Source organism: Salvelinus alpinus, chromosome 29 (genome assembly GCF_045679555.1).
Source record: "Salvelinus alpinus chromosome 29, SLU_Salpinus.1, whole genome shotgun sequence".
Classification (NCBI taxonomy): Eukaryota; Metazoa; Chordata; class Actinopteri; order Salmoniformes; family Salmonidae; genus Salvelinus; species Salvelinus alpinus.
Genome location: NC_092114.1, coordinates 28483210 through 28505317, shown reverse-complemented (window position 1 = coordinate 28505317; position 22108 = coordinate 28483210). Strand labels below are relative to the sequence as shown.

The following is a 22108-nucleotide window of genomic DNA, read 5'->3' as shown; positions in this document are numbered from 1 at the left end:
TCTTCCATGGCACCATCGCCCCACACACTGAGCCAAACCCATCTCCCCCTTACCGCCTCCCTCCTAATTCTCTCTCTCTCCCTATATGCGCCCCTCTTGTATGGCACCATCGCCCCATACACTGAGCCAAACCCATCTCCCCCTTATCGCCTCCCCCAATCTCTCTATCTCTCCCTATATGCCCCCATCACTGCATCAACTAACACACTACCCAATCACATCCCCATTTTCCCCCTTTCCCATTTCTCCAATCTCTCTCCATCTCTTTCCACATGCCCCCTCAAACTGTCGACCCCACCCTCTCATCAGCACCACACCGTCCCCCCTACCCTCTCATCACACCACACCGTCGACCCACACAATGAGCCTCTCCCTCCCGCCTCCATTCTCCCCCTTCGGGCTGTGGTTTGTACCCACTGTCATGACTGTCACTACAGACCCTGGTTCGATTCCAGGCTGTTTCACAACAGGCCGTGATTGGGAGTCCCATAGGGTGGCACACAATTGGCCCAGTGTCGTCTGGGTTAGGGTTTGGCCGGGGTAGACCGTCATTGTAAATAAACATTTGTTCTTCACTGACTTGCCTAGTTAAATAAAGGTTAAATTTAAAAAAATAAACCAGACCTTCTCTCACCCACAAAGGAGGGAACTGGGACGTTTTGACACTTCACACCCTGTTGTAAATTACAGGAGAAGGGGGGCTCTTTCTCCCCCTTTAGTTAACCAAAGGAATGGCTTTGTTTCACAGACAGTTTTGCCTCTTAAACGCTAAGATGGTCAAAAGTGGATACTGGATCAATATTTCTAACATAAGAATATGGGGAATGGTCAGTGGGGAGCTATGGAAAACGAATGTAATATTGCTTTTCATGTTGTAATGTCATTTAAAACTGTATGGATGAAACACTGTAACTTTGAACGTTTTTCCCTTTTATCTGTAAAGTTTCCTTCCAATACGACGTGCATATAATATGAAAAAGTAAGATTTTTTTTTCTTAACTTCACTAGGGTAGGGGGCAGCATTCTGAATTTTGGATGAAATGCATGCCCAATTTAAACTGCCTGCTTCTCGGGCCCAGAATATATGATATGCATATAACTAGTAGATTTGGATAGAAAACACTCTAAAGTTTCCAAAACCGTTAAAATAGTGTCTGTGAGTATAACAGAACTGATTTGGCAGGCAAAAACCTGGGAAAAATCCATTCAGGAAGTAGTTTTTGTCTTGGTTTTGTAGTTTTCTATTCAATGCCATTACAGTATCCATTGACTTAGGACTCAAACTGCAGTTTCTATGCCTTCCACTAGATGTCAACAGTCTTTAGAAATAGTTTCAGGCTTGTATTCTGAAAAATGAGGGAATAAGAGCATTCGGAATGACTGGACGCTAAAGTGTCGCTAAAGAGCTTTTTCATGCGCTCGACAGAGAGAGAGCAATTCTTGTTTACCTTTTAAATTGACGACGTTATTGTCCGGTTGAAATATTATCGATTATTTAGGCTAAAAACAACCTGAGGATTGAATATAAACATCGTTTGGCATGTTTCTATGAACATTACGGATACAATTTGGATTTTTTTGTCTTCCTGTTTTGACTGCGTTTGAGCCTGTGGATTACTGAAGAAAACGCGCGAACAAAACTGAGGTTTTTGTATATAAAAATACTTTATCGAACAAAAGAAAAAAAATTGAGTAAATGAATGTCTGCTGACTGCAACCATATGAAGATCATCAAATGTAAGGGATTCATTTTATCTCTATTTCTGACTCTGACTCTGTTCTACTTGGCTGGTTACTGTTTGTAATGAATTGTCTAGTGGGCTATGTTCTCAAATAATCGTAAGGTATGCTTTCGCCGTAAAGCATTTTTAAAATCTGACACTGTGGTTGGATTCACAAGACCTTCATCTTTAAACCTATGTAAAATATGTTTTGTTTTCTGAATATCTATAATGAGTATTTCTGTATTTGAATTTGGCGCCCAGCAGTTTCACTGGCTGTTGAAGAGGTGGGACGCTAACGTCCCACATACCCAAGAGAGGTTAAGTTAGGAATGTGATTTTAGGAGGTATAAGAGAACCTATCACCTATAAGCTGTGCATAAGTAATTAGCCACACCCTGAGTGAGGTCTGAGAGCGTGTCAGACTGATGGAACCGTCCTTTTTGGAGAGCATGCATAGAAAGGCTTGGTAACGAAATTAACATTAGGCCAGGAAACGTGAGGCCACATGTTTGAAATGGTTGGAACCTCAACACGATGTAAGAAATAAACTCACCTTCCATTAGACCAGAGAGACGGCGAGCTGAATAATCAACACAAGGAGGAAGAGGAAAACAAACTCCCCTCTCAGACAATCACTGGTACACTGGTACAGCTGAATAGCTGTCCTGAGTCAAATATCTCAAACTCTTCAAACCAACATACTACTCTTGTCTAATCACCGTAGTACGCTATTCTCATCACCCCACTGGAACCATCAGCACAGCTACCTTATCTTCAAATAAGCAGCTTCTGGAGTGAATGGCACAGAATGAAATGTGTAGTTCTGTTCAGGACTACACGACGAACAAAGGCACGAACACGTAAATACATTCATGATTTCTTATTCCAAACAGTCGGCGGTTCGTGTGCAAACTATATGATTAACGTGAGAATAGTTCTGAAATGAGTTGAATAGTTGAATGAATAGTTCTGAAATGTATTTTTCTCTCTCTCTCTCTCCATGTCGTTATGTAAAAGCCATATTGTAAAATCCCGCTAGGGTCCTTTGTCTCATGTATTAAGTGTGTGTGTTCTCCTGTTATTATTTAGTTAGCTAGTAAATAAATAATGAAACCAATTTGTGTAGTACTGAATCATGAGTAAGGCTGGGGTTTTTGCAGATGCATGAGGTTATGACTGTTCAGAATGATGATGATATGATAAGAGGTAATGATTAATAAGATGACTGTTTATCGATGTAATAGACCTTACAGAGCTTAATTCGGGAGATGGTAACTCTTTAACCTTTCTAGCGCAGGCGTTCCGCTAGCGGAACCCCTCAACAACATTCCGCTGAAAAGGCAGCGCAGGAAATTCAATTTTTTTTTTCAGAAATATGTAACTTTTACACATTAACAAGTCCAATACAGCAAATGAAAGATACACATCGTGTCCGATTTCAAAAAAGCGAAAGCACAACATATGATTATGTTAGTTCAGAGCCAAGTCAAAAAAACACAGCCATTTTCCAGCCAAAGATAGGAGTCACAAAAAGCAGAAATGTAGATAAAATGAATCACTAACCTTTGATGATCTTCATCAGATGACACTCATAGGACATCATGTTACACAATACATGTAGGTTTTGTTCGATAATGTGCATATTTATATCCAAAAATCTCAGTTTACATTGGCGCGTTACGTGCAGTAATGTTTGATACCAAAACATCCGGTGATCTTGCAGATAGCCACAGAAATCCCAGAAATACTCATAATAAACATCGATAAAAGATACAAGTGTTATTCACAGAATTAAAGATAGACTTCTCCTTAATGCAACCACTGTGTCAGATTTCAAAAAAACTTTACGGAAAAAGCATAACCTGAGTACGGCGCTCAGAGCCCAATCCAGCCAAATCCAGCCAAAGAAATTTCCGCCATGTTGGAGTCAACAGAAGTTAGAAACAACATGATAAATATTCACTTACCTTTGATGATCTTCATCAGAATGCACTCCCAGGAATCCCAGTTCGACAATAAATGACTGATTTGTTCTATAAAGTTCCATAAAGTCCATCATTTATGTCCAAATAGCCACTAGTTGTTAGCGTGTTCAGCCCAGTAATCCATCTTCATGAGCACTAGGTCCAGACAAAAACTCGGAAAGTTTCGTTACAGGTCGTAGAAACATATCAAACGATGTATGGAATCAATCTTTAGGATGTTTTTAACATAAATCATCAATAATATTCCAACCGGAGAATTCCATCGTCTGTAGCAAAGCATTGGAACGAGAGCTAACTCTGTCGGGAACGCGCGTCACGAGCCTGAGACACTCTGCCAGACCACTGACTCATTCAGCTCCCATTACCCCCTCCTTTATAGCAGAAGCCTGAAACACGTTTCTAAAGACGGTTGACATCTAGTGGAAGTCTTAGGAACTTAACCCCGTAGACGCTGTGTATTTGGTAGGCCAAGCTTTGAAAAACTACAAACCTCAGAATTCCCACTTCCTGGTTGGATTTTTCTCAGGTTTTCGCCTGCCATATGAGTTCTGTTATACTCACAGACATCATTCAAACAGTTTTAGAAACTTCAGAGTGTTTTCCATCCAATACTACTAATAATATGCATATATTAGCATCCAGGACAGAGTAGCAGGCAGTTTACTCTGGGCACGCATTTCATGTAAAACAGGTTTTAAACAACCTCTTCCGTGTTGCTCCAAATTCCTAATGAGTACATTATTAATTTAATCAGGTAACGATTAAACATAGTTAGTGGATTAAATAAATAACAGTCATCAGATTAATGACACCACTCAGGCTGTGGATAATAAGCCAGCAGACACCAAACAACCCACAGACCAATAGTAGTGGGGTTGTTATTGTGGCTCCTCCCCCTACTGATAACTCCCCAGTGCTCTTAGTCCTACTGCTGCTGTTGTGTTAGATGGTTAGCTACACAGTCATTACAGCAACCAGCCAATGTTCCGGCCGCATGGCCTTGATCACTTAACACACAGAAACAAACCATTTCCTGTATGCACATATGCATTTAGTGTTAGAGACAGACCAGGCCTGTCTGGCTGAGTGTCTGATGCATTAAGTGTTTATTTTTTTTGTCAGCAAAGCTATTTAGGGATGCAGACAGGCGGCTTACCCATAGTACACTTTAGAAAGGGAGTAACTGTAATGGTCAGCCAGCCTGCAGAGTAGAAGTGCAGTTCAATTGACCATCTGCAATCCTTGATTGGCTGACATTTTTACGTTTTCCAATGTGAGTATACAAACTACACAATTGATATACTGTTCGTACAAAAACGTAGACATCCATATAAGACATTGAAATCACACATATTTTTCAAACGTTGGGTGATAGAGTACTTACGCAATGCAGGGGGGTACCCCTTCTCCCTGAGGGGTGCAGGGTTCCTTCTCCTCCAGTTCGGGGCACTCCTCCCCTTCTCCCACAGGGAACTGGTGTACCCGGCGTGTGCGTGTGCGCTCACCCGTGGGCCCGTTGAGCTCGTAGCAGTCCTTGGAGCAGGGCGACCAGTCGGTCCAGTCGCTCACCTCACAGTCCTTGGCCAGTACGCAGGCCTGGTATGTCACTGGTAGGGACTCCCGAGAACACAGGCTGGAGAGAAGAGACAAGGCGTTCATTAATTAGGTTCAAAGAAATCAGTGAAGGTGTTTGGTCAAAGGAATAAGGCAAGGAGTCCTAATAAGGCCAAACTTGTTTGCAAAATCCGATTCAGGAACACCACAGCTTCAAACCCCTTGAACTCATTCTGAATTTGTAAAGTACCTTTTCTACAAACCTACATATTAATTTAGCATTGTAGTCATTTAGCAGATCCTCTCACCCAAAGCAATGTAAATCTGAAATAGGACCCAAATATACAATTATAGATTTCCTTAGCTTACAGACAGATAAACATCATAATAAATAATAACCAATGTTAAATGAAGTGAGATGGAATACATTCCCACCAGATATATTTCAGAGCTTCTATAACAGTAAACACACTTGATCCTTGGCCTCTGGCCAACAATGTGGTTGGTAGATGGTCAGTATCAGATCAGATAAGCCTCTTTGGGGGTTTCAGTTCAACATCTGTGGTAGATGCTATGAGTAGCTCCTAAAAAACTAAAATACCTCAACATTACTACTCATTATAAAGGAGAAATGTCTCAACATTAATCCTAGGATAGACCTAGATCATAGAGATATAATATATATTCTACTTAAAGATACGGGAATATAATACAAGTTGTTATCCCATCATTTCAATAATTTATGATTTTCTCTGACCATCTCCCTATGGACACCCATTTTCTTTTTCTTTCAAGATGCGCTAAAGCATTCATATCCCTTTAAGAAAGTGGGAGAGATCTATTCGGTGTTAAGTGGTCACCATAACAGCCACCCCGTTCCTCAGAGACAGAATTGGGACAGACATGCATTTCACATCTCAGCAAAGAGGAACAATGCCTTTTAGAAAGCATGTGCACCTGAGTAGAATGGAATGGAGACATTCAATAAAACACGTCTTGACCACCACCACCCAGCTATTTCTGTAATATGAATGAATGACCGTGCTACAGTATGTGGATGTAGTTAGATGGCCACCCATAGAAATGGACATGACGCAGGATGATGGTTAACGGAAAAGGACAGCGGTTTGATCCTCTGACCATTTCATAGATGTTATGGTTGAGGCCTCCCATCGTCTGTTGGATCCCAGGGACACGGTTGAGTACAGCAGAATGGAAGGAAGCCATGACACTTCTACTCATCATCGATTCAACTCTCATAGTTGATCTCACTGAATAAATATTGGTTTTCTATGAATATTACGCTATCTTGAGGCGCAAAAACAAGAATGCTGTTTATCCTCGTATCTCTTTATTAATACTTACTATATATTAATCGCTGAATATCACAATGCTTTCAGTTGGAGGTTATGGTAAATCTGAAGCTTTGAAACTAACTTCACGCCGTAGAAAACTCCAATTGCTTCTTTGAAAGACGACAAGTTCTTTGGTTAAACAAAGAATAAATGTCAATGAAAATATGATACAAAACATAGACACTGCAGACTCCATTGACTGAACCCTCAATTCAGAGACAAACAAAAAAACACAGCTCTACTTTCTGAGATTTTTAGGAGAAGAGGTTGCAAAAAACTGGCCAAAAATATTTTAAACGCAAAGTAAACAAGCCGTTAGATGAATATTAATAAACTGCAGGACTATTGTGGATTAATGCTACAAAAAAAAACATCTCCAAAGGCAGCATTTTTGCCAATGATGACTTCATCGTGTGTGACTGTTAGTACTGCAGAACACAGAACACTTTAGGCTCTTGTAAATCTTTCAGCGCTGACTGTGAATCGTGTGCTGCCAGTAATAATTTATTTCTATAACACACAGAGAGATGCATCCCTACGTCACCTCTATGTAATGGGGAAACAATGGAACATAGAAAATGATATCAGAGACACTGGTGAGAAATGGATGAGACAGTCATCATGAGGTAGCTGTGATGCATACAGTAAGACTATAAACTATAAGTGAGACTGACCTCAGTGCGTCAGTGTTGCCGCTCCTGTGAACACAGGTCACCTCCCGGGTCTGGTATCCAACCTGCAGGTCCCAGAACTTCCCTCCCTGTCGGTTCTGTCTGTTCCTGGTCCTCTTATTTTTTATCAGCTCTTTGGTCTCTGGGTCTTTCACCCTCCCCCTCGCCCTCACCCGCTCCCTCACCCTCTCCTTGACTCTTTCCTTGTTCTTCCTGCGTCCTTCTTTGGCTGCCTGTCTTCCTTTTCTACCCTCCTTTCTTTCCTCCTTTCTTTTCATCCTTTCTTCTTTGCTCAGTCGAGGCTGGCGTGGGGTGGGCACCTCGCTGCCCTCTTTACCCTCTTTACCCTCTCTGCCCTTGCGAAGCCGGCGAGGGAGAGCCACATCTTTACCGTGAGTAAGGGTGGGAGCCTGCCTGGCCGTGCGAGGGAGGGGTACAGAGCAGGGACCCCAGGACCCCACCCTTAGACTATAGAGACTCTCTGGGCCAACGCAGGGACCTGGCTGACACGTCTGGAACTCTGTCAGGTTAGGGCAGGCCGAGCCCCCGAACAGAGGCGGCGCCAGGACAAAACGGACACGATTCTGAAGACCCATGCCGCAAGTTTTCGAACAGGAAGTCCATGGGGTGAACTGGGAGACCACACAGTCCCGCGGGCACGGGATCAGACAGGCCTGCTCCAGCCTGGGCTTGGGCTCAAAATATTCACAAATCGCTGCATCCTCCGCGGGCACGCCATCTGCTTTCTGGACGCAGCCCACCTCGCGTGTCTGGATGCCCTCCTCGCCGCGGGTACATACGGCTGGCCGCTGGAGTGCCCCAGTGCTCCGCATGGACACGGGCACACACTGGTTCCAGGCGCCCAACTGCCAGTCGTACAGGTCTTTGTGCCAGTCACATACGTGGAAGCAGCTCTGCTGGTTCTCCGGGCGCTCTGCCTGGTCACAGTTGGTGTGAAGAGTGGTCCAGCCTTCAGAGTGGGCGCACCACACTGCCCGGCTCTGGCTGCCCCCTGGGCCACACTCGCTGCCCATACACCGGCCCCATGGACCTGAGGAAACAGAGAGCCACAGACGTCACAGGGCGTTCAACTGAAGGATTAACTATCAGAGCAGTTAGTCATAATATTATCCAAATGGAAAGCATAATGTAGAAGAAACTCAGCTCCTATCTGTCAGATTAGAACTTTACTGGACAGTTCTTAATAGCTACAAAATGACACGCCCATCTGTGTAAAACTTAATCTAAATGTTACCGTTCAAGACTTGACATTGATTTTGATAAAAAGTTGATCTCTTCATATGACTTTCCTATGAATCAAAGCCCCTTAAAGCCCAGAAGACCAAGCTCTCTAGCGCTTCTATACCAGAGGACTATCAGTCAGTTTCTGAAGTGCTTCTCAGGACAACAGAACTGTAATGTATTTACACATCCAACACAAACAACCAAAGTTCCTCGTGAGGAGGAATAAATACTTCCTGATAAATAACGCCTTCGCTCAAGCCCTAAATCCCACACACACACACACACACACACACAAACAAACACAAATCACGCCGCATAAATCACTACGCCAAGTGCAATTTTCTGATTGCACTTCCTTCCTCTAGGATTTATGGGAATGCAATTAAAAGTCTAGAGGTAAACATACCCTCGGAACATAAAACGCCAAGTAAGTACAGGAGAGGCAGACAAAGATCCCAGAGCCCACAGAGCCCAGAGCCCACAGAGCCCAGAGCCCAGAGCCCACAGAGCCCAGAGCCCACAGAGCCTAGAGCCCAGAGCCCACAGAGCCCAGAGCCCACAGAGCCCAGAGCCCAGAGCCCACAGAGCCTAGAGCCCAGAGCCCACAGAGCCCAGAGCCCACAGAGCCCAGAGCCCACAGAGCCCAGAGCCCAGAGCCCACAGAGCCCAGAGCCCACAGAGCCCAGAGCCCACAGAGCCCAGAGCCCAGAGCCCACAGAGCCCAGAGCCCAAAGTTCACAGAGCTCACAGAGCCCAGAACCAGGGCAGAATTACTGACAGAATCAATATTCCCAGGAAATGTAGAAGATTAAGGTACAGTGAGGAGGGAGGTCAGTGAGGAATTACCTACCCTGGCATATTCTAGCATAAACAGTCCATCAATCAATCAATCAATCAATTCTGCATGAAGGATAAGCAGGACTTCTAATAAGGGTACAACCAGCCCATGACAACAACAGTGCTGATGTGCTTGTGTTTGCGGTGCTGAAAGGATAGCTCTGCCAATCTCTGGCTGGATAGGGATCGCTGCAATGTGGGCCATCTTGTGGTGCTGAAGGACAGCCCTGCTATTCTATCAGTGAGGAATAGCGGTGCAGAGGGCCCTTCCCTGGATTGAGCTCTGCCTGTTTTATGTTGTTGGATTGAGCAGCTTGCAGTGCTACTGCTGGCCTGGGCCGCCTGCCTCTCTCTGTGGGCTGAGGGAGGGGAAGGAGAACCTACGTAGCTTACTATGTGAGAGGGCAAGCTGCTCTGATGAATCTGCATCACAGAAGTGGGTCAGAGGTCAGAGGAATCCTCCTCCTAGCTAAACAAACTACCACGGACTCTCCCATCCAACCCCGTCTCTCCCTCTGTCTCTCCCCCATCTCTCTGGTGTCCCAGTGAGCTATCTAACCAGATCCAAGGAGGAGAGGAGTGCCGGCTGCCGGAAAAAGGACACAGCCTGGGGGTTCACTGTATCCTGGTCCCAGATCAGTTATTGCTGTGTAACAAGGCATAACATCAGACAGAGGAGTAGGCACAACAGATCTGCGGCCAGGCAAGGGAAAGTCAACCTAGTTTTGTCATTTAACTTCCAGATGACATGAATAATAATTTCCCTCAAGATATTCATACATTTTCCATATTTGTTTATGTCTGCATATGATGGACTAAGGTTCAGCACAGGGGAACTCTCCATGAATTAAAAGCTTCACTGGCTTCACAATCCTCTTGACTGGCTTCGTGAAAATCAGATTCAACCAAGCATCCGTTCTCCCACAATGCTACAAGAATGTTTCTTACCAGGGAAGACTATATAACACAATTCCAATGTAGGCCACTTTATCTGCCTGACAGCGGGGCTGAGGGGATATGGGAGAAGAGAGAGGAGATGGGACAGGAGAGGAGAGGAGAGAGGAGATGGGACAGGAGAGGAGAGGAGAGGAGAGGAGAGGAGAGGAGAGGAGAGGAGAGGAGAGGAGAGGAGAGGAGAGGAGAGCGGTCCGAGAACAGAGGACAGGGGCTGTTTTAAGCAGTGCTTTATGCCTTGACTCCATAAAGCAGAGCCATGGTGATGAAAATGTCAGCAGAAGGAATAGAGCCTGAATTAGCCCTCAGCAGCAGGGAGAGAGGCCCGGTCAATACAGCTCAATAACACCTTGTGAGAAACTGCCTCCAACATAAGAAATAGCCCTGCCACTCACACACACACACACACACACACACACATACACCTTTTGTGGCTGCCAATCTAGTATACTCCCTGCTAGCAAGTGAGGGAAAAGCACGATTGACCAACCTTTCCATAAATAAATTGATTTTCATAATTGAGAGAAAGGACAAGAGGCATTTGATTAGCTAGGGGGGTTAAGCATTCCCAGCACTCTATTCTCTAAACAAGAACATGTTACAGCTGTGACATGTTAGCCCCCCCAGGGGAAGGGTGTGTGTGTGTGTGTGTGTGTGTGTGTGTGTGTGTGTGTGTGTGTGTGTGTGTGTGTGTGTGTGTGTGTGTGTGTGTGTGTGTGTGTGTGTGTGTGTGAGGTTTCGGATTGAAAGGCTCCCCTCTCTGCAGGTGTTCATGGTAATTAATGAACATGTTAGTGGGTGATATGGTTATCCACAGTATGACAGAGAGTGGGAGTGAGAGGGAGAAAACAGCTCAAATTGGCCTGCTTCCCTCCATCACACAACCACATATGCACACACACACCTGCGTCCCCTGTCCCACACTGAGAGGAGCCAGGAGGAACTAACGGCCCTCTATCAACATAGAGGAGGGGCACGAGGGGTGTGACACATCCCTCAGCCCCCTCTCCTCAAACCCCCTTAGAACACCCACCCACGGGGAGCCACCACTCTTTCTAATACAGAACAAGTCATAAGAAAGAGGAAGGAAGGAAGGAAGGAAGGACGGACGGACGGGAGGACGGACGGACGGACGGACGGACGGACGGACGGACGGACGGACGGAAGGAAGGAAGGAAGGAAGGAAGGAAGGAAGGAAGGAAGGAAGGAAGGAAGGAAGGAAGGAAGGAAGGAAGGAAGGAAGGAAGGAAGGAAGGAAGGAAGGAAGAAGAGAAGTTGGGGATGTGAGCGATTGCTGGTTAGTGTGAAAGGCGAAAGACTGAAACAGGGAGAGCAAGATGGGGGGAGAGGGAGAGAGGCCTACTGTGAAGAGAGATGGGTGATGATGGAGAGAGATGAGAGTGGTCTGGCTCTCCTTGGCCAATAATTGGGCCATGTACCAGTCCTTAGATCCATAGACCTATTGGGCACTATAAGTACACTCATCTTCCCCAGCATCACCACACACACACACAGACACACACATGCACACCAGTGAGACGACTGTTAGCGACTTAGCTCTGTGCCTCTCTGCCTCTCCAGTAACACACAACACAACTCTAATACTGTTAAATGACATTTCCCTATGATGCTCACACACCCTAGTCGTTACCCTCAACAGTTGTCCTGCAACATTGTCGTCTTTTGTATCACCAGACAAATCAATTACAATCCGTGTTTTATTTATTTGTTTTAATCAAATCCCCCTCTCTCTGCAGACAGCTTTGAATCGATAGGAGGGAGAAGGTCATCTTTTGAGGGAAATAAGTGATGTTTTTCTGGCTTTGGAGACAGGCTGTAACAGGCTTTAATGCTGGTGTCTCAACACCCTGTTATTCACTGATAAGATAATGATGTGATCTATTTAGTATCTGTCAGAACCGAGGCCCTCGTCTCATGGTGCTGCCACAGGAGGGGAGAGACTGGGGGGAAGAGGAGAGAGAGGGAATGAGAGGTAGAGAGAGAGAGAAAGAGAAAGAAGGGGAAGGAAAGAGAAAAAGAGAAAAGAGAGAAGGGAAAGAGAGAAAGAAAGTTTGCCCCATGCATTTCCTCAGTTGCTTTCTTGCCAGCTAAAATATTTTATCAATAATGGGATCATTCTTTCATGTGTCTTTCATCTTAGTCATTTAGCAGATTCTCTTATCCAACGCAACTTACAGGTTTAATTAGGGTTAAGTGACTTGCTCAAGGGCACATCGGCAGATTTTTTCATGTAGTCGGCCCGGGATTTGAACCAGCAACCTTTTGGTTAGACCCAATGCTCTTAACCACTAGCCTACCTGCCGCCCACTCCTCTGCCTATCCCTCTCTCCCATGGTGCCTGGCAGAGGGCAGGTGTTGGCATTTACCAAGGAAATAGAAAGCAATGTGACGTGTTGCGTCCCAACAGAGGGTTTGGATGGAGGCGCTGTGTGTGTGTGTGTGTGTGTGTGTGTGTGTGTGTGTGTGTGTGTGTGTGTGTGTGTGTGTGTGTGTGTGTGTGTGTGTGTGTGTGTGTGTGTGTGTGTGTGTGTGTGTGTGTGTGTGTGTGTGTGTGTGTCACCATAGGATTTGGATGGAGAAGATTGGGAAAATGGGGACCCCCATCAGGCTAGTCAATCTGTATTCATATGTTGAACACACATCTATGACAAAGACCGGAAATTTAGATTCAAATTCAGATTCAGATATTGCTTGTTTCCCATAAAAAGGGAAACAAGGAATATCTTCCCGACCCTAAAGCAAAACTGAGAAATTAGTCACAATGAGTCCGCAGGAATTAGTCTCCCTATGCCAGAAACACAGTCTCATTGGACAGAAACGTCTGCCAAAATGGTAGAGACTATAGACAAGCTCAGATCTTTCTCCAATATCCTAGAGGAGCAAGTGTATTTCTCTTTCTCTCCCTGTCCCTTCCTCTCCCCCTCTCTCTCCCGCCCTCTTTCTCTGTCTCTCTCTCTCGTTCTTTCAATTAGTTATTTCTGAGATGACCTTCTGTGGTTGAGTGACCTACTTCCAGGTCACTTGGTGTCTGAGCGGTGGTCGTTCCACCCACAGTGATTCAGCTCTTTTATCTCCAGCAGGAACGATTAAATGAAAAGGGGGAGTGTGTAGATGTATGAAAAGGAAATCGTCTCGTTCTCTTTGTCTACAGGTCGTCCAGGGTTGTCTGTTAGGTGGCAACATTTGAACTTCATGACCGCATGTTGTAAAGCGTTTGTGTCGGGCATCAGTAAAAATATCACCACCAGATATTGTTTCTAAATCCATAAAGCGGGTTTCGTGGACACAGGTTAAGCATAGTTCCATCAGAAATAGGCTGAATATATGTCCGGAAATCCGACCCAAAAAGAATTGTGCAATAACATCTGACTGACCACCCGAGAAGGCATCCCAGACAGGCATGCAGACAGGACAATCAGTCTGAATGGAGTTGCCTAGTTTATGAGCGAGAGACCGTAGTCATGACACCAGTCGCTCAAATTACTGGTCATGTATCTTTCATAAACCAGTCAGAGTAGGAGATCTCTTCCCTTTTAGAAAGAGGTACATTACATGGCTCCTTAACAATGTTGTGCTGCATGGCACAGTGGCTCTTTGGACCAGTAGAGACACAAGGCTGGCTCTATCTTAACACAGACTTGTGTAGTATCACACAGACCTGGGGGAGAAAGACGCTTGATAACCCATATTCCCTTTTCAGCCTTTGCGGACAGTTTGGTGGAAAACAGAGATCTGCACGGAGCACTGGAAGACAACTATGACATGTTTGGGGGATGATTTCTGGATGAACTCTTGACTCTTTTGATGTGTGTATGGTGGGAAATCATCCCCGGGCAATAGAGAACAAATAAAGAGCCATTACTTCAACTTGGTTGACATAGTGATTACAGAAATGTACAAAATGCTCTTTTGGGCAAAACATAATTTGTTGAAACTCCCACTGACATCACAAAGTACTGTGCAATCGCATTTGCATGTACTTTATGCTTAAATCATTACAGGGATTGACTAAGATTAAGATTAGCTACTAATGATGATGAGCAGCCTTTATAGCAGGGGTTTTTCAACTCTGACCCTACGAGGATTGGAGCCTGCTGGTTTTCTGTCCTACCTGATCATTCATTGCACCCACCTGGTGTGCCAGGTCTAAATCAGATCCTGATTAGAAGGGAACAATGAAAACAGGCAGTAGAAATGGCTTCGAGGTCCAGAGTTGAGTTTGAGTGCTCTTCCTCAAATCAGAGACAGCTAAGGTCTCATCTATCAGAGACGCAGGTATATCACTTTGTCGGACATCCAAGCAGACATTCCAGCTGCAGTGTGCTTGAGAGGTAAAGTGGAGGCACTCTCAGCAATATCAACAAACCGCCTGAACCATATTGTCTGCATATATAAATAATAGGCTGGTTGATCCAGCTGGAATGCCTACTTCCGGCGCCGACCGAGATGGCCGCCTCGCTTCGCGTTCCTTGGAAAATATGCAGTATTTTGTTTTTTTATGTGTTATTCCTTACATTGGTACCCCAGGTAATCTTAGGTTTCATTACATACAGTCGGGAGGAACTACTGAATATAAGAGCAACGTCAACTCACCATCGTTCCAACCAGGAATATGACTTTCCCGAAACGGATCCAGTGTTTTGCCTTCCACCCAATACAATGGATCTGATCCCAGCCGGTGACCCTATGCGACGCCGTAAAAGGGGCAAACGTAGCGGACTCCAGGTCAGGCTTCGGAGACGGGCACATCGCGCTCCACTCCCTAGCAATGTCCAGTCTCTTGACAATAAGGTTGATGAAATCCGAGCAAGGGTAACATTCCAGAGAGACATCAGAGATTGTAACGTTCTCTGCTTCACGGAAACATGGCTAACTCAAGAGATGCTAACGGAGTCGGTGCAGCCAGCTGGTTTCTTCACGCATCGCGCCGACAGAAACATACATCTTTCTGGTAAGAAGAGGGGCGGGGGTGTATGCCTTCTGATTAACGAGACGTGGTGTGATCATAACAACATACAGGAACTCAAGTCATTCTGTTCACCTGATCTAGAGCTCCTCACAATCAAATGTCGACCGCATTATCTACCAAGGGAATTCTCTTCGATTATAATCACAGCCGTATATATTCCCCCCCAAGCAGACACATTGATGGCCCTGAACGAACTTTATCTGACTCTTTGTAAACTGGAAACCACACACCCTGAGGCTGCATTCATCGTAGCTGGAGATTTTAACAAGGCTAATCTGAAAACAAAACTCCCTAAATTCTATCAGCATATCGATTGTGCTACCAGGGCTGGTAAAACCTTGGATCATTGTTATACTAACTTCCGCGACGCATATAAGGCCCTCCCCCGCCCTCCTTTCGGAAAAGCTGACCACGACTCCATTTTGTTGCTTCCAGCCTACAAACAGAAACTAAAACAACAAGCTCCCTCGCTCAGGTCTGTTCAACGCTGGTCCGACCAATCTGATTCCACGCTTCAAGACTGCTTCGATCACGCGGATTGGAATATGTTCCGCATTGCGTCCAACAACAACATTGACGAATATGCTGATTCGGTGAGCGAGTTCATTAGAAAGTGCATTGACGATGTCGTACCCACAGCAACGATTAAAACATTCCCAAACCAGAAACCGTGGATTGATGGCAGCATTCGCGTGAAACTGAAAGCGCGAACCACTGCTTTTAACCAGGGCAAGGTGACCGGAAACATGACCGAATACAAACAGTGTAGCTATTCTCTCCGCAAGGCAATCAAACAAGCTAAGTCCCAGTATAGAGACAAAGTAGAGTCGCAATTCAACAGCTCAGACACAAGAGGTATGTGGTAGGGTCTACAGTCAATCACGGATTACAAAAAGAAAACCAGCCCCGTCGCGGACCAGAATGTCTTGCTCCCAGACAGGCTTAATAACTTTTTTGCTCGCTTTGAGGACAATACAGTGCCACTGACACGGCCCGCTACCAAAACCTGCGGGCTCTCCTTCACTGCAGCCGAGGTGAGTAAAACATTTAAACGTGTTAACCCTCGCAAGGCTGCAGGCCCAGACGGCATTCCCAGCCGCGTCCTCAGAGCATGCGCAGACCAGCTGGCTGGTGTGTTTACGGACATATTCAATCAATCCTTATCCCAGTCTGCTATTCCCACATGCTTCAAGAGGGCAACCATTGTTCATGTTCCCAAGAAAGCTAAGGTAACTGAGCTAAACGACTACCGCCCCGTAGCACTCACTTCCGTCATCATGAAGTGCTTTGAGAGACTAGTCAAGGACCATATCACCTCCACCCTACCGGACACCCTAGACCCACTCCAATTTGCTTACCGACCCAATAGGTCCACAGACGACGCAATCGCAACCACACTGCACACTGCCCTAACCCATCTGGACAAGAGGAATACCTATGTGAGAATGCTGTTCATCGACTACAGCTCAGCATTTAACACCATAGTACCTTCCAAACTCGTCATCAAGCTCGAGACCCTTGGTCTCGACCCCGCCCTGTGCAACTGGGTCCTGGACTTCCTGACGGGCCGCCCCCAGGTGGTGAGGGTAGGTAACAACATCTCCACCCCGCTGATCCTCAACACTGGGGCCCCACAAGGGTGCGTTCTGAGCCCTCTCCTGTACTCCCTGTTCACCCACGACTGCGTGGCCATGCACGCCTCCAACTCAATCATCAAGTTTGCGGATGACACTACAGTGGTAGGCTTGATTACCAACAACGACGAGACGGCCTACAGGGAGGAGGTGAGGGCACTCGGAGTGTGGTGTCAGGAAAACAACCTCACACTCAACGTCAACAAAACAAAGGAGATGATTGTGGACTTCAGGAAACAGCAGAGGGAGCACCCCCCTATCCACATCGACGGGTCAGTAGTGGAGAAGGTGGAAAGTTTTAAGTTCCTCGGTGTACACATCACGGACAAACTGAATTGGTCCACCCACACAGACAGCGTTGTGAAGAAGGCGCAGCAGCGCCTCTTCAACCTCAGGAGGCTGAAGAAATTCGGCTTGTCACCAAAAGCACTCACAAACTTCTACAGATGCACAATCGAGAGCATCCTGTCGGGCTGTATCACCGCCTGGTACGGCAACTGCTCCGCCCACAACCGTAAGGCTCTCCAGAGGGTAGTGAGGTCTGCACAACGCATCACCGGGGGCAAACTACCTGCCCTCCAGGACACCTACACCACCCGATGTCACAGGAAGGCCATAAAGATCATCAAGGACAACAACCACCCAAGCCACTGCCTGTTCACCCCGCTATCATCCAGAAGGCGAGGTCAGTACAGGTGCATCAAAGCAGGGACCAAGAGACTGAAAAACAGCTTCTATCTCAAGGCCATCAGACTGTTAAACAGCCACCACTAACATTTAGCGGCCGCTGCCAACATACTGACTCAACTCCAGCCACTTTAATAATGGGAATTGATGGAAATTATGTAAAAATGTACCACTAGCCACTTTAAACAATGCCACTTAATATAATGTTTACATACCCTACATTACTCATCTCATATGTATATGTATATACTGTACTCTATATCATCTACTGCATCTTGCCATCTTTATGTAATACATGTATCACTAGCCACTTTAAACTATGCCACTTTATGTTTACATACCCTACATTACTCATCTCATATGTATATACTGTACTCTATACCATCTACTGCATCTTGCCTATGCCGTTCTGTACCATCACTCATTCATATATCTTTATGTACATATTCTTTATCCCTTTACACTTGTGTGTATAAGGTAGTAGTTGTGGAATTGTTAGGTTAGATTACTTGTTGGTTATTACTGCATTGTCGGAACTAGAAGCACAAGCATTTCGCTACACTCGCATTAACATCTGCTAACCATGTGTATGTGACAAATACAATTTGATTTGATTTGATTTGATCCTCCGGAAGCCCAGCTGAAGGGAAACGTGTGGGGAACTGTGCCGCTGGTCGCCGATAGGCTCAGAGAGAGAGAAATGGGAAGATGACGAACAACTAGCTCCTCTTCTCACTCTCTATGTGGCTGCCCCTCACTGCATTAATTATGCACATATGTCTGTGTTTGTGTGCATGCACATCTGTGTGTGTACAGCGTGTGACACAGCCAGTGGGTGCAGGTGCTTGTTAAGGGCTGGGGTTGAGGAAAACATTGTTGTTAGCTAGTGGTTGTCAGACATGTTCCCCATACTGACATGAGGTGGATTCATAAACCTTCAGAAAACACATTATTATACTGCAAACAGTTACAGGAACACACACTCTCAAAACCATGCACACATGAACACACATGCACAAACATACACTCACACACACACGCACACGTGACCACACACCCTTAATGTGCATTTGAGAGGGAGCTGATTTCCTGTGAATGCTTCGCTGGAGCAGGAAGCAGGAAGCAGATATCATAATAAATATGCAGCAGCACAGTGGAGGAGATCAGAGATAGGAGCAGAGTTATCTACAGTGATTTCAGAGTGTTCATTACAAACCACCACCCACCCACGCTGGCACACCCACGCAACGACACCCACGCAAGCACACACGGGTGACACATTCTCCTCTCAATTTGACATTTTTGCAATTTCACTATTTCACTAAATACTAAAGTGTATTTGTGTCAAGAACAAATCCTCATTGAATTCTACATCCCCGGCTCATCGTTCTTCCAGGGCAATCACAAACACACACAAACACACACAAACAGGGTAAGGGTATCTATCTGCTTCATGATGGTGTGTGTGTGCGTGCGTGTGCGTGCGTGCGTGCGTGCGTGCGTGCGTGCGTGTGTGTGTGTGTTAGTGTGTGATTACTGTTGACGAATGCCCATCTCTCATTGCTCCCCCATAACAGAGGCTGACTGGGGCCAGGCACAAAGAACTTTACAACCCTACTGAGGGAGACAGAGAGAGGGACACACACACACAGACACAGCTTGAGCTGATGTGTACAATGAGGCCACTGTTTGTGTCCCTAACAGTACCCCCAACTGCTACCACTACCTCCCTCCCTCCATCCCTTCCTCACACACACACACACACACACACACACACACACACACACACACACACACACACACACACACACACACACACACACACACACACACACACACACACACACACACACACACACACACACACACGCGCACGCACGCACGCACGCACGCACGCACACACACCTAAAAACAACCCCCCTTCTTCCCATACACATCCCAGATGTTGAAAATGTATCCTTTGTCCTTCCACTCACCAGAATATAGAACCAAAAGAGGTGGGGAGGGGGTTGTCCCCCTGTCCTCCTCACAATGTGTTACTACAGCTTGGGGCTCTATGTTGGAGGCAATTAGGATTGAATACATATTACATTCCTTGTCCAATAGAATGGTTGCATTTTCACCAGAGAGTTGTGGCAGCAGAAACAAACTACACAGAGCAACATTGATCCTGTGGTAAAATATGAATTAGTGTGTGTGTATGGGGCGGTATGACTTCAAGATGAAACACACACACACACTTTTAATGGCCTCCCCACACTAAATCAAGGTTGTCCACGTTGATTTATTTGCGGCTGAATAATAATTGCCGGCGGGCGTATCAAAAACAATTAACTACGGCAAGAGAGAAGGAACAAACAACACTTGATATGACAGATGGGTCGTCTATGAGTGTGAGCAGTAAATAAGAAGGGACAGAGTGTAGGGACAGCCGTGGTGTTGTAAGATCTTATCAGGCTACCCATGGGTTTGCAACATACTGAAGTTGATCAGAAGTGAGAATTATCCATCCTGAGGGAGTATGCTGGGAGCGATGAAAAGAGAGAAATGGAGAAATGGAGAAAGGAGGATGCAGGGAGAGAGGGAGGGAGAGAGAGAGAGAGAGAGAGAGAGAGAGAGAGAGAGAGAGAGAGAGAGAGAGAGAGAGAGAGAGAGAGAGAGAGAGAGAGAGAGAGAGAGAGAGAGAGAGAGAGAGAGAGAGAGAGAGAGAGAGAGAGAGAGATGGAGAGAAGGAGAGAAGGAGAGAAGGATACAGGGAGGGAGGGTTGGAGACAGCGAGAGAGAGAAGGATACAGGGAGGGAGGGTTGGAAAGGGAGAGAGAGAGAAGGATACAGGGAGGGAAGGTTGGAGAGGGAGAGAGAGAGAAGGATACAGGGAGGGAGGGTTGGAGATAGAAAGAGAGAGAGAAGGATACAGGGAGGGAGGGTTGGAGAGAGAGAGAGAGAGAGAAGGATACAGGGAGGGAGGGTTGGAGAGAGAGAGAGAGAGAGGGAGAGAGAGAGAGAGAGAGAGAGAGGGAGCGTGACTGGAGGAAAGGAAAAAGGAGGCCCTTGATCCACTGCCACAGAGAGAAGAGATAGCAAGGTGAGTCGTTGGAGAAATCTGCCCTTTACATGAAAAGGCATTAGTCAGGCATTAGTCAGGCTGGGCCAGAGTGGAGAGGCTAACATGATTGGATTTGGCTGAGAAACATGGGACATACACTCACAGAGAGATGGGGGATGGGGAGGTACTGTATAGAGAGTGGGGGAGAGGGGTTGTGCAGGGATAAAGATGCTCAACATGCTCTGCTCACACCTACTGTGATGGTCCGTGCCTAAACCACACAAAAACAACACTAGACACTATGGAACACAAAGCTTTTACTATCTCATCCAGGAATATACAAGGTCTGAGTCATCTGCCTTCATCAAGACTTCAATAACGAATCTGGAAATACAGACATTGTCATAAATGGTATAGAGGAGACGGACCCACTAGTTGCCCTCCAGGTTACAGAGAGCTGGTAGTCCCATCCACCAAACTACCAGGTGTGAAACAAATCAAATCAAAATGTATTGGTCACATACACATGGTTAGCAGATGTTATTGCGAGGGTAGCAAAATGCTTGTGCTTCTAGTTCTGACAGTGCAGACACATCTAACAAGTAATCTAACAATTCCACAACAAATACCTAAAACACACAAGTATAAGTAAAGGAATGGGATAAGAATATCTACATATAAATATATGGATGAGCAATGACCGAGCGGCATAGGCAAGATGCAATAGATGGTATAAAATACAGTATATACATATGAGATGAGTAATGCAAGATATGTAAACATAATTAAAGTGGCATTATTAATACAGTGATCCATTTATTAAAGTGACCAATGATTTCTGAAGTCTGATGTAGGCAGCAGCCTCTCTGAGTTAGTGATGGCTGTTTAGCAGTCTGATGGCCTTGAGATAGAAGCTATTTTTCAGTCTCTCGGTCCAGCTTCGATGCACCTGTACTGACCTCGCCTTCTGGATGGTAGCAGTGTGAACAGGCAGTGGCACAGGTGGTTGTTGTCCTTCATTATCTTTTTGGCCTTCCTGTGGCATCGGGTGCTGTAGGTGTCCTGGAGGGCAGGTAGTTTTCCCCCGGTGATGCGTTGTGCAGACCGCGCTTTGCGGTTGAGGGCGATGCAGTTGCCATACCAGGCGTTGATGCAGCCCGACAGGATGCTCTCGATTGTGCATCTGTAAAAGTTTGTGAGGGTTATAGGTGACAAGCCAAATTTCTTCAGCCTCCGTAGGTTGAAGAAGCACTGTTGCGCCTTTTTCACCACACTGTCTGTTTGGGTGGACCATTTTAGTTTGTCCATGATGTTACCCCGAGGAACTTAAAACTTTCCACCTTCACTGCTGTCCCGTCAATGTGGATGGGGGGGTGCTCCCTCTGCTGTTTCCTGAAGTCAACAATCATGTCTTTTGTTTTGTTGA

At 45.8% G+C, this 22108-nt stretch overlaps 1 protein-coding gene across 1 annotated transcript in view; it reads right to left on the bottom strand.

Moving 5' to 3' along the window:
* LOC139559457 (thrombospondin type-1 domain-containing protein 7A-like) overlaps nucleotides 1-22108 on the bottom strand; it is a 204435-nt gene that overhangs the window by 129341 nt on the left and 52986 nt on the right. The window contains exons 2-3 of the mRNA XM_071375505.1: nucleotides 7293-8340; nucleotides 5094-5342 (exon numbers count right to left, since the gene is read on the bottom strand). Coding sequence (XP_071231606.1) covers nucleotides 5094-5342; nucleotides 7293-8340 — 1297 coding nt within the window. The remainder of the gene's footprint in view (nucleotides 1-5093; nucleotides 5343-7292; nucleotides 8341-22108) is intronic.